Consider the following 13,812-nt stretch of genomic DNA (forward strand, 5'->3'; position numbering starts at 1 on the left):
AATCCAAAAGGTATTCTATGATGAACTGATATTTGCATTAGGAAGCTGAAACACTCTTGCTATATGGACCCCTAGATGCAGAAGAGCCGGCATATTTTATACCCTTAGGCGCATTCACACCGCAGTACTTTTCCCACAAAGGTTCATAAGAACTTAGTTAATGAGAACTCTTTAGTTCTGATGAACTAAATACAGATCGCGTTCACACCGGAATAAGTTCATGGGGAAGGATTAGGCAAATGAAGCCGCTGACGTCACTTGTTCTTCTTCTGCTTTGGGTTTACTGGCAGGCCGCAAACAACTTCACGGCGTACACTGCTGCCGGAAGTCCCCGGACGGAAGTCCCCGGAGTTGGGTACTGGCTTCAGTACTGAAGCCTTCCGAGTAACTCGCCAGAACGCCGACACCTCCTCATCTCCACCGCTCCCATGTTTTCTTTTGTGTTGCCATAAGTTAGTCTCTCTGCGTTTGTGTGCTGAGCTAATGCTAATGCTAATAATGCTAATGCGAGGATAATAAAATGGCGGCTTCACAAAACTTTTTGGGCCGTGGTTTGCAATCCACCCAGCCAATCAGAAATGGGAACCTTTTTCTCCCACGAAAGTACCTGCTCTCTAGCAGGGAAGGAAAAGGGGGTAAAAAAAGTTCTGATTAACTAATTTGAGTTCCGGCTCTTTTTGGTGTGAACGCGACATTTCGGAACTATTTCGGAACTAAAATGGGAAAAGTACTGCGGTGTGAACGCGGCTCTTCATTCAAGCTTTCTTCACTTTGAGAACCACTGAGTTACTATCATTGGCATAACTGGGGAACCTGCCTCCAACTGGCAGGATTTGGCATCACAGCCTGTGATTCTGTAGCAAGATGGTCTCTAATTTTCTTTCTCCTTTTGTTTTTTAACAACTGCATTACTGCCAATACATACAATCTCCCAGCTTGTTGTTCTACCTACATTTAAAACTATTTAAATACAAACGTACTAACCTAGGGGAAATGTAGTTTTAAATCCAGTGAAAATGCTTCCAGATTTTGTCTGACAGAGACCTCTTCACTTCCTGCCCTGCCAAACCCCCCATACATAAACATGCTCACACAGTGGGAAGTCATGCCGTGTGCATTAGTCTACTAGCACTGTGCATGTGGGATTCCTGTCATGAATGGGCAGCAACAAACACATTTTTGTGGGACTATTTCTATTTAATCTGATTTCACCAGCAGTGTGGAGTCAAACAGTCCATGTCTCCTGAGAGTCACATGTTTTTTTTCACAAGGATTCAGTCTCCCCTTGTCAGTTGTTGCCTTTTTTCAGAAGGGATCATTCATTGGTTGCACAGAGCAACAAGCCCCATGACCGACTCCTCCCAGCCAAGTAATTAATGCCCCTGCTTTCACTTCTTTTCCCGCTCCTCCACTGCAGAACACCATTGTTAAATCCCTCTCCACGAGCACACATGTGCTTCGGCTTGAGAGTGGAGTTCAATGTCTGCTCACCTCCCCCACAGCAAACCCACTGATAGCGACCAATCAGTGGGTTTCCCTTGATTATCACTATCCGAGGTGATAATCATGGCAACACCCTTTACGCTTCCACCAGTTTTTTGCGACATGTGTCAGACTTTATACTTCAATTAGACACAATCCGATGGAATTCCTCCATAATTAGCATTTGGAAATCCAACATGATATACTACAGAATATGAATCACAAGGGAAAATACATGTGTTTGCTCCCACTATGTTTTTGTACATGTCTTTGTCATATCTAGAATTAGATTAGCATCAGTGGACATCATTAGTCCTTTTGCCAGCTCAGCTAGGATAAGCTCGGTTAGACTGTGTTATTGATTGACAAACAAGGATCACATTCAGCCACCAAACGCAGACTGTGCAACAACATAATCTTATTTTAAATGAATCAATACATCGGTTTACTCTGGGTTGCAATCAATATACATGTAAAGACTGGGGGGGAAATATGTGTTCATTGAGAGTGTCCTGATGTGTTGTACTCCCATTTGAACGATACATTTTCAGAAATGTGTCTGAGAGCTGTTGTAAGCATGGTGGTGCTTCTAGTGGTTTGTGTGAATGAGTTATAGAGGGAGAAAGAGAGGGAGAGGGGGAGGGAGGAGGGAGGGTTGTGGTGGGAGGCGATGGAGAAAGTGTTTCCTCGTACTGACCAGGAATATAGCGCATATAATATGAATTCGAAGGAAGGGGGTTACTGCCAGACACGCCGCGTTGGCTCTGCATTATCAGCCACACACGGCTGATCTCTGGACCCTCAGGTTGAGCAACACAACAAGAAGGCAGGCAGCTTCAAGATCAGTCAGAAACAAAGGCAGGGTAGAGGAGAGACGTGGATCCAAGAAAGCCAAAGGGAAAAATTAAGAGCAACATCAGGCTGAGCTGTGACAGTGACGGGGGAAAGCAGCTGTGGTCAAATAGAATTAAACATTGACAGGGGCTCTCTGTGAGGTACGGTGGCTGGGAGAACTTTTTATTTCTGGTTTTGGGGAGGAGTATGAAAGATTTAGGAGGGTGAGGGGGGGTCAGAGGCAGGGGTCCGGCAGGGAGTAATTGTGGTGACAGTCAGTGCAAGGGGAAAGGACTCATGTGAGAACCAGAGGAATTAAAACATAGGGACAAAGAGAAGGAAGAGAGCTGGCAGACCCTAAACAGGACTTCAGAATGGGTGTGAAGAGCAAGGCTGCGGCGGCTATCTTGGTGCTGCTGTTGTTCCTCGGCTCCCTGTGGCTCCGTGAGTATTTCTGTGTTTGTGTTCAGGCTCCTAGGTTGTGCTGCTAATCCAAACAATCCCTCCCTTGTTTGAAATGCATACGCTACATATCAGGAATGTGTCACATGGACAGGCTGCTGCTGTGGAATCAAGCATGGTGGTCACGCCAGAGTTTTTTGCCCACTCTAACATCTTTCTAACATCACAGAAGTATTTCCATGCATGATTTCACATGTTATTGAATTGGGAGATGATACTGTTGCGCCTATTTTTTTACATGAGGTATTATCAGTCACATTAGATCAACTATGGCTGAAATATAGACTTTACTGTGATTTTGTAGACAAAGTTTATTGTATTCCTCACAAGGATTCTATTGCAAATTACAACCAATCTCTACGGCGTGTTGAAGGAATATTTGTCTATTTTTTGGATATTTGCTTGGCTTAAATTACAGAATGACAATATAAAGTTCAGCACATCATAAAATGAACACTTCTTTGCCATTTAGATCCATTCCTCAATGGACTGGTAAGCTGTTTAGCAATGTCCAAACTGGGACCATGTGACTTTTCTTTTCTAGCTTGGATTACATTTAAAGATTTGAGAGATGTGAAGTTTCTGAAGGGAAACATTTGGGAGCATGAACAGCCAACTTCCCATGCTAGTAGTAATAACTCAATTAGGAAACATGTATTTAGATACGCCTATTAGTCTGTAGTGGCAAACATCTCTGTTAAAATGTTTGGCAACTCCTACGGTAACAGGCAAGTTAGAAATGTTCGGGCTTCGAGTTGTATTTGAAATGAATGTTTGGTATCTTAAAGAGGCTAACTAGACGAGCTATCTGACAGGAAGCTTGGATCTTTTAGGGAAGCTTTTTACTGCCAGCTTTGTGGCTTCTGGTTGTAAGCGGGTCGGCTACACTGGTCCCTATGTGTGTGGTCTGGCCTCTGAGGGAATGACATGAGGCTCCAAATAAAAAAACTCAGGAACAGCTTACCCTGAATTTACTCGGGAATATGCCACAGTTTTGTAAATGACAAATATTAGTTAAAGGCTCTGATTTGTTAAAGGGCTTAGATGCATGACGTGTGCTGAGGAAGTCAGTGTTAGAGATGTTTACTTACTTAAACTCACAGGGTTTGCTTTGTCACTTGTTAAAAAAAGATAAAAACTCATAAACATGCTGTCAAAAAGGACCTTATATCATCATAAACATCAACCATTTTCTACTCCTGGGGAAATGTACTGACCATTAATCTATTTCACAGCAATGTCGTGAATTTCCACTGAAGATAAGATTAAAAAAAAACAATAATTAACAACTATGTTTCAGGAAAGAAGAATAGGAAGCATGAACATTGTAAAAATGTAGAAAAATAATTAGATAATAACCATGTCCACAAATTCTCCAAAGCAGGAACAATGTGCAACAACCATAGCTCTTTGTCTTTCAGCTATATACTGTGTACTAAGTGGAATTAATCAATATAAAAAATAAACAGGGTCTGCCATTTACTAGCTTGTTTTTTTTAACCCTTGTGGTGTTCGGGTGAAATTGACACGATTTCCATTTTCAATGAATACAAAAAAATATAAGGATATATTCGTTCAACCTGAAACTCAATGGCCGGGGCTTATTTATTGTGAAGGACATGTGGAATTGTTTTTTTCCACTTGTGAAATAATGCCCACCTGCATTTATGTCCTTCATAAGAGGTTCGGGTCAATCTGACCCGGATACAATACCAGGACAGACAGACAGAGAAAAACACACAGAAACTAAAGACACACACGTCACACACACACACACATACACAATTGTATGCATAGAGAAGCTGTTTGATCCTGTTTTCCCTTGATCTTTACCCTTTGTAGCGTGTACACAAAACTATCCTAGAACATTATAAACATTTTAGATCTTCCAGAAATGTATAAACATTTTACATTTTCTCGCACTGTCCCCCTCGCACACCGGAGGAGGGACTAAACAGAGACATAACCTCACATTACAGTATAGTGCAGAACTACAATTATCTACCAGCAAAATGGCCAAAAGATATTCTGCTCAGTGAGCCTTGGAGCTAATAATGGATGAGAGTGAGTGGAATGCATTAGAGCAGTGATTCTCAAATGGGGGTACGCGGACCCTGGGGGTACGTTGGGGTACTGCAGGGGGTACGTGAGATAAAAATAAAAAATAAAGGTTAATTAAAAAAACAATCTAAGTAAAATAAGTTAAATAGAAAACACAATTTTATATAAAACATTCCTAAAACCACCAAGGGGGTCCTCATATAAACATGTCAAATGTGTGTATTGTATAGTTTTTCACAATAACATATTACTTAAATTGAAAAACTCCTTGGAAAAATCTGTTTTATAAAAGTGTTATGTTGTATTTTTCATGCATAAAATGAAAATATCCTTAGTTTGTTGTAATGCATACCAAGAAGGAGTTAATACATCACACACTGAGGGAACATCACTATATTGTAATTATTTATATAGGCTTTTTCGATCAAAAATGTTCGGGATCGGTTAGGGGGTACTTGGCTGAGAAAATGTTTCAAAGGGGGTACATTACTGAAAAAAGTTTGAGAAGCACTGACTTAGAGGAACACGGTGAAGTGGAACAGGAAGACATTTCTGAAGATGAGGATAATGTGGAGGTAAACTCAGAATTTGACAGCGAATTGGAAGATGAACTTGACTCAGAGCCAGCTGCTGGAAGACCCCCACAGCCAGCCACTGAAGGACCCCCACAGCCACATTAAAAATAATGAACATTAATGAAAAAATGTTTCATTTACATTTGTCCTAGAAAAGCATGAGCAAAATGTAAACCTAGTTTTTATTACAGTGTATTTTTTTTTACATTTTTATCACAAAAAACGATGGACACTTCCATTGTTACATTTGACCCGAACATTACCAAAGGGTGCGAAATGTGAACATTGATTGATTGATTGATTGAAAAGTTTATTAACAGCTTGTATATTGGGTACAGTACAGTACAGCTCAAAACATACAATTGTTAAGGGGATGCAGACCAGAGAAAGACTTTCGTCTTGTTTACATCAGGGTCCCCCATTTCCAATTCATCATATCATTTAAGACATATTTGACATACAGATGGCTTATTTACAATTTACATACAGGTGGTTTTTTACATACAGATTGCTTATTTACAATTTTCATTTTAGATTTCGTTCTAATACATCCTAACCGGACATTTAAGACATACCAAGTCTACAGATATACAGTTAGTAACAGAGTCTAAAATGCGAGTATATACATAGATGGGGGGGGGGGAAGCTGTCCATTGAACGACAGGTTGAGATTTGTACCATTACCGGGGCCAGTTTTGCAATGCTCTCCCCCGAAGGTGCTCTTTAAGAGAGGTTTTGAAGGTAAGTATAGTTTTACTTTCCTTTACAGTTGTGGGAAGAGCGTTCCACCTTGATGTGGCATAATTGCGAAACGTGTATTCCCCCTTTTTTGTGCCAAATCTGGGTTTCACATGATTTGTGGAGCTCCCTCTGGTGTTATGATCATGGTATTCCTTGACCTTTGGGAAGAATTTTGACATGTACATGGGTACCATAGAGGTGTAGTGGATCTTGTAGACCAGGCCCATTGCAAGTAGCTGTACTCTGTCGTCTACTCTAAGCCATCCTAGGTTGTCAAAGTGGGCAGAGGTGAGTTCTAGATGAAAGGTCAAGCAGTAGTCTGACCAGTTTATTTTGCGATGTTTGAAGTTTTATTTTTAGCGCCTTGGAGGTGCTATGGTACCATGACGTGCAAGCATAGTCATAGTACCCTTGAATGAGTGCTCCTGCCAGAGTTTTCAGGGTGTTTTTGTTTACCAGAGAGGAGATCCGGTATAGGAATCTAGTTCTTTGATTGACTTTTTTTATTACATTGGATGCCATTTTGTCACAGGAGAGGTTTGCCTCAAGAATAGATCCTAGGTATGTCATTTCCTTCTTACTTGTGACAATAATGTCGCCCACTGCAACTGAGAAGTCGTCGGATTTGCTGAGATTATGTTTCGAACCGAAGAGAATGGACTCTGTTTTACCCAGGTGTAATGATAATTTATTATCGGCGAGCCAGGTGCAGATTCTGCCGAGCTCGGAGCTGAGGGTTTTTTCAACCTGCAACCTGTTCCTGTCAGAGACCAGCAGGGCTGAGTCGTCCGCGAACAGGAACAAGTTGCAGTCACATGCTGATGACATGTCATTTACATAAATTAGGAACAGTAACGGACCTAATATGCTTCCTGGTGGAACACCACAGCTCACTGGGAGAGGGGGGGGGACAGAGTACCGTTTACCTCCACCATCTGTTCTCTCCCCTCCAGGTAGGACCGCATCCAGCTCACCGATAGTTTATCAAAACCAATTGCTTTTAGCTTGTCAATCAGAATGGGGTGATTGACAGTGTCGAAAGCCTTTTGTAGGTCCAGCATCACCATGCCGCAGTACTTTCCCTCGTCCACCTCTTGTTTGATGTGGTCGCTCAAATAAAGAAGGCATGTGTCAGTGGAGTGGGATGTTCTAAAGCCAGATTGAAATTCACAGATTAGTTTATTTTCCGCAAGGTACTTTTCGACCTGTTCATATACTATTTTTTCCATGACTTTCGAGATGGAGGTAAGTATAGAAACATGGCGGTAGTTGCCTGGGTCCAATTTGCTGCCCTTTTTGTGCAGGTGGATTACTCTTGCAATTTTGAAGTCTTTGGGTACTTTTCCCTGTTTTATGGAGAGGTTAATTATGTGAGCTATGACTGGTGAGATGGCGGTTGCTGTGTCTCTGAGGAATTTGGAGGGGATATTGTCGTGGCCAGTGGCCTTGTTAGGTTGGAGGGCGCTCAGTTTAATGAGTACCTCTGCTGTTGTTACCCTTGCTAGACTGAAATCATCTTTGCGTACCCCTAGGTTTTTGTAGTAGGTCATGATGTGACACCAGGGTTCAATAGAATAACAGATCTGCTACATGACAGGGATGCTTGTTAATGAGCCATGAGAAATACTTTCATCTAATTTAAAACGGGTTTAAATCGATATGTTGTACAATCAAAAGTCAATGCGACACAATGGGGTCACTCACAGAAATTAATCACCTGAATCGGCAGCCTTTTGGTTCAATGGAGATTTTGTGACTTCCTCAAAGCTCATTGTTTAGCCATCTGGCTTCAACGTTATACTGTGTCTGTTCACTATCACTAAACAGTCGAAGCAGGAAGCAGTTTTCAGTGAAAAGGCTAAACAATCTCGAGTTTGAGCTGGCAGATAAAGAGTCGGTGATAGCATTAGCATAACAGAATATATTTGACTTACATTCACAGAAGTCCAGAAACACGACTTCTTCTTCGTCTTTTGTTTTCCTCTTCTTCTTCTTCTTCTTCTTCTTCTTCTTCTTCTTCTTCTTCTTCTTCTTCTTCTTCTTCTTCTTCTTCTTCTTCTTCTTCTTCTTCTTCTTCTTCTTCTTCTTACCATTTTGTTAACGCTGTATAGCACTTAGTCTATCGACAAATGTTGCTTTGCATAGGCTGTATGTTTCTTATTGAACCAGATTGTATACACGGTAAATAAACCGAGTTTTTTGTCCGCCATATTACCTTTAACCGTGCTCTCTTCTGCCCCCAAGTGGCCAGAAAAACAACCGTTATTACAAGTTTAATGTTGTCCCATAATAACCAATAATTAATATGGAAATACAAACCTGTAAATATGTAATTGTATTAGTTAAATGCACCCACAGCTTATATTGTCCTTGTGTTTGCTACATTATCAAAAAAATAAGTCTCTGTTTCAGTGGAAAAGTGTTTATGAACCGTAACAGAGATTTTCTCTTGTTTCTCTTGACTTTGTTTCATTGCAGACGGAGGTTTGGATTACCACTGGGATTCCTGTTTAAAGGGTTATAATCAGGGGAACACGGTAAGAGCAAATGCAAATTATAAAGCACTTATTAGATCTCCTCCATAACAAGGCTTTTGTGAAGCAGATGGCTAATTTAAATGTGGTGAATATCTCTCTCTCTCTCTCTGGAACAGGCGAGAGAGATCATGAATCAGAGACTCTCTTCTCTCTATCCCTTAATATTAGAATAATCTCTTCTCTCTCTCTCTCTCTCTCTCTCTCTCTCTCTCTCTCTCTCTCTCTCTCTCTCTCTCTCTCTCATCCCCCACACACACACCTCCCATCCCCCACTGGCAGCTCCACCACCAGCTGTACAACAGCAGTGGGGCCGATGGAGCCGAGGGGTTAAAGGTCATCGAGGGGTGCCCGGGTCAGACCTTTCAGGTGTCCATGCTGCTGTCCCACCTGCAGGCTGCATCTGAACTCACATCCGACATCCTGCTGCAGCCGTACCTGTCCAGCTGGGACGAGCTCGTCAGGTAACATTGTGTGATAGTTTAACGGGCCGTCCACACTACAGCTTCGACAGCTTCAAAAACGGTTTCCAACGCGTCTGCCCATTCACTTGAATGGGGTTTCTGAAAAGCTGACAGCTCAAGCCCTAGCCAATCAAACCGCGTCTAAGCTGGGAGAGATATCCCGCCGTTTATTTCTATATTTCAAAAAAAGATGGAGGAGAAACTAATTATCGCCGTAGCAATCACCCGGTTTGGTATGACCAGACCCTCTTCACCTACCGGGATACAAACCGGAAGAACCAGTCATGGAGGGCGGTGGCAGAGACAGTGAGTGAAACTGGTAGGTTTTCGCCTGTTTGGGGAGTTTATATATATATATATATTGCTCGCATAAAATCCCCGGGGTTTTTGCTTTGTATGTCGGGGGCGGGAGATTCATGTGATTGGTTGTTGGTCGCGTTGCTCGAATAAAATCCCCAAGCTTCAGACACGCCCAGCTCCAAGCTTTTTTTGAAGCTGTAGTGTGGACGCTCCGTAACTGTATGCATTTAAAGAACTGTATGTGCTCATGTGTTTCATTGTTGGTGTATCAGAAATCAGAATCAGAAACAGGTTTATTACCAGGTAGGTTGACACGTACGAGGAATTTGACTTGGTATCGTGGTGCATACATAAAATCAAAACAAACATTTAAAAACACAGAACAAAAATAGTCAAATGAAAAATAAAATAAAGCAGTATTTACATTGAAATAGAATGGAATAAAATATGTGCAGTAAAAAAAAAAGCTACCGCCTGAATATGCTTCATGAAAGGCAGGTTTTCCTATAAATAAGATCTCTGACAGAAGACACATTTTGATACTGAATATCTTGGTTCTTCGGTTAAAGGTGGGGTAGGTAATTTTGGAGAAACCAGCTCGAGTGCGCTAGAATTTGAAAATACACAGCCGGAAGAAATCTGCTACTTCCTTACAGAGCCCCTCCTCCAACACACACGAACGCGCACATGACCAATGAGGGCACGAGATAAGTTTGTGCACAGATGGAAGGCTGACAGGCAGGTAGGCCATCCAGTTATTTTAGCCGGGCCGGCTCAGATGATTGGTCGTGCTTTTTACAGTACGGCTTCCACAGATGAAGTTTTTTAATGGATTTGTTGTCAAAGCACTTCAGATATTCATTGCTATCGGGATGTTAAGAGCATGGAATATAACAACAAGTGTATCTCGAGCCGGTTTCTCAAACTTACCTACTCCACCTTAGCTGTCCAGCTGGGACAAGCTCGTGAGGTATCAGACCTGGGGAGTACATGTAACAGGATTACGTTATCAGATGACAAAAACATGTTACTGAGATAACTGTTACATTTCTCAAAATCGGGGATGACTAGCAGGAATGTTTCAAAAACTAAAAAGACGCTTAGTGTTTATTGTAAAAAGGATCAGATTGTATGTATTCTTTGTTAGCTGTACTGTTGTTTAAGCTAATACTACTGCCTGGATTACTCTATCGTTTTCAAGCCTTTCGTTAGTTTGTTCTTCTTTTAATTAGGTGAACCTATATGTCCATAAAATAGTTTGTGTGTGCTTAAAGGTGGGGTAGGTAAGTTTGAGAAACCGGCTCGAGAAACACTTGTTATATTCCATGGAATGCTCTTAACATCCCGATAGCAATGAATATCTTAAGTGCTTTGACAAAAAATCCATAAAAAGCCGTAGTACTGTAAAAAGCACGACCAATCATCTGAGTCGGCCCGGCTAAAATAACTGGATGGCCTACCTGCCTGTCAGCCTTCCATCTGTGCACAAACTTATCTCATGCCCTCATTGGTCATGTGTGCGTTTGTGTGTGTTGGAGGAGGGGCTCTGTAAGGAAGTGGCAGATTTTTTCTGGCTGTGTATTTTCAAATTCTAGCGCACTCGAGCTGGTTTGTCCAAAATTACCTACCCCACCTTTAACTATGTGTTTTAAACTAAAATGGAGAATTTTCTCAGCTCAGATTTTATTTCTGCTTTTTTAAACTGTAGAATGTGTATAGGCCACTGCCTGAATATGCTTAATGAAGGGGACACATTTTTTCATAATTAATATCTTGGTTTGTTCTTTTCTAAGGTTACAATGTTCTTACATAATACATTGGTTACAATCGACAACACTACCGATTACTTTAACTTACATCATGACGTAACTAGTAATTGTACCAGAACACTTTGTTAAAGTAACCTTCCGAACCCTGGGTGAAGTCATCAGATACAGAGTCATTTACAGACCGTTAGAATGGAGTATCTTATGGTTTATGGCATGATATGGACTCTGAAGATAAATAATCCTACTCTTTGTGACTCCTCCAGGTTTATGGAAGCTTTGGGACCGATGGTGGGGCTGATATCGAACGAGATAGAAACCAAGACCTCTATAATCCGCCAACTGGCCCTGTTGGCAGAAGCGGACCCTGAAGCAGAGCTGGTGGGCCCGGATATACACTCAATATACGGAGAGGTCACAGAAACTGGGGGAAAGACTGATAAGGAGGCCTCACAACACACTGGTGCTTACCACTCTGTGCGCACCATGATCTGGACAGAGCTGGGCCGAGGGCAGGTGAACTTCCACCACCAGACGGACTCTGGGTGTCGAACTCTCCTCCGATTGCACCGCGCTTTGCTCTGGCTGAAGCTCTTCCTGGAGAAATTGTCAGAAACACCGGTGGCTGGTCGGCTCAGGAGCCCCTCGGAGCTCTGCAGAGAGGCGTATCAGGGGACCCTCGCCCACCACCACACATGGTTCGTCCGCAAGGCCGCAGAGCTGGCCTTCATCGCCATGCCGGAGCGGGCTTTCTTCTTCCGACTGGTGTGTGTGCAGAACCAGGAGGAGCTGAGCATGTTGCTAAAAAGAGTGGTACAATCCCTGGGAGAGGTTTACGACAGGACGCAGAGTGCCTTGGAAGAAAATGGCATGCTGGACTTGCCCTAGAAAATAAAAAATGGCTGTGAGACTTGACCATATTTGCACTGTCTTCAAGATATCCTGGGCATCACAGCTACAAAACGTGGTGCTAACTTAAATGGCCTTTTTACTGCTGGAATTCATACGTGCCATATTTTTCCTCCAAACCAAAGTGCTGCGTCAACAATCAACTGATACTGAAAGTGTGTTTGCTTTCGATCTGTGGACATTCCTTATCACCTTTTATGAGATCACATCTCAATACCGTAAGGGCAGCTGATGATGCATCTAGGCTGGCTTTGAATTATTTAAGCAGGTGCACAGATAAACTAAACACCACTGTAACCTTTGTTCAGCTTAGGATGTGCTGGAGATCATCGCAGGGGAGGTGATTTTGTAATTTATTGATTTGTGTTTTTGTGCCAACCCCTGCTCACATGTGATTTTTTTACATTCAGAATATTATTGAAAATGACTGCTGTTTAATGCTTGGTGATTTTGTATGCTACCTCAAAAACTGACTAGATCTAGCTGCCTTGTAGCCCTTAAATCTGGGACCAATCTATCATGATTTAAGAGGTTTTACAGAACAAATCAACAAGTGCTGAGAAAAGGACAATACAGTACTGAAATGCAACTGTAGTGTGAGTGTGGAGAATTGATTGTTCCTGTTTTATATTGTAAATGGTTGAATGATGTTCAGAATGATTAAATATCTAAAAACGAAGGAACAAGAAAAAAGAGAGAATCTAGTTGGCTCGTTTATGTGTGGTCCAGTAATGTGATAACATTGACATTTAAATGCCACTGAACTGTGCAGTGATTCCTACCGTCCAGCAGAGGCTCCACTGCTCTTCCACACACATCTCCATTTCCCAACATACATGTAATGGTGGATATAATCTGCTGTCGGAAAAAATTCAGGATTTCTAACCGCAATACAAATGCTTTCCCTCCCATTATTACAATTTGTCAGAAAATTATAGATTTATATATTTTTTTAAAGTCATGATCTGAAAAATATCAATGGATTGCTTATTTTTTAATATCTTTGATAAGTAGAATGTTTAACATGGATAATTGTGTGGAGGTATCGGTCACCTCCTACTCTTGATCAGACTATTTTAAACCCACAAATACCTCTAATGCCACGTAATCCCATGGCTATCTACCATTCGGTGAACTGTGCTCAGTCTTTCTAAGGAGGAGACGGTGAGGGAAGGAGATAAGGATAGAGTCTGAAGGAGAGAAACAGAGAGGGATGGCTGAAGGTCAGAGAGAGGAAGTGCTCCTCGGCTGTAATCTCGTCAAGCAGCTGGAGGCAGAATATAGGGAAGCAAAGTCCTAAAGGACAGAAAGAACAGCCCAATCTAAAACTGAACTCACGTCGGAGTTTGACTTCAATCTGTGATCGTTGACCTGTGATGTGTTAGGAGGATGACATATTGCTCGTGGTATTTCCACTACATACTCTCTTCCTCTCAGGGGCTGTTCTAGAGGGGGGGGGGGGGGGGGGGGTGCCCCTGTAACACTTACCTTTGACCCCTCTGAGGCCCAACCCCTCATAAAGAGTAATCTATGATAGTGATATTTGTGATAACAATGTGCTGTAACCTTGGCCAAAGTCAACAGGAATGTTTTTTTTTTTCAATAATTGAATTTAAGAAAATTGTCACTAAGTTAATTAAAAACATGATGTTACCAAAACAAATAACAGAAAGTGTTAAGAAAC

The 13,812-nt window shown here is 41.8% G+C and overlaps 1 protein-coding gene across 1 annotated transcript; it reads left to right on the top strand.

Moving 5' to 3' along the window:
* The first annotated feature begins 2,210 nt into the window (after positions 1-2,210).
* On the top strand, positions 2,211-12,821 carry gltpd2 (glycolipid transfer protein domain containing 2). Its single transcript, XM_034198309.1, has 4 exons — positions 2,211-2,760; positions 8,634-8,692; positions 8,972-9,153; positions 11,486-12,821. The coding sequence occupies exons 1-4, from the start codon at positions 2,691-2,693 to the stop codon at positions 12,105-12,107; spliced, it is 933 nt and encodes a 310-aa protein (XP_034054200.1). The 5' UTR covers positions 2,211-2,690; the 3' UTR covers positions 12,108-12,821.
* The last annotated feature ends 991 nt before the right edge of the window (positions 12,822-13,812 follow it).

The sequence above is a fragment of the Gymnodraco acuticeps genome, unplaced genomic scaffold, assembly GCF_902827175.1.
Source record: "Gymnodraco acuticeps unplaced genomic scaffold, fGymAcu1.1, whole genome shotgun sequence".
Classification (NCBI taxonomy): Eukaryota; Metazoa; Chordata; class Actinopteri; order Perciformes; family Bathydraconidae; genus Gymnodraco; species Gymnodraco acuticeps.

Bases quoted from the DNA above. Each gene is read 5' to 3' on its own strand.
- gltpd2 (XM_034198309.1), top strand. From the start codon at position 2,691: ATGGGTGTGAAGAGCAAGGCTGCGGCGGCTATCTTGGTGCTGCTGTTG. The intron at 2,761-8,633 runs GTGAGTATTTCT...GTTTCATTGCAG, and splicing joins CCTCGGCTCCCTGTGGCTCC to ACGGAGGTTTGGATTACCAC. The intron at 9,154-11,485 runs GTAACATTGTGT...TGACTCCTCCAG, and splicing joins AGCTGGGACGAGCTCGTCAG to GTTTATGGAAGCTTTGGGAC.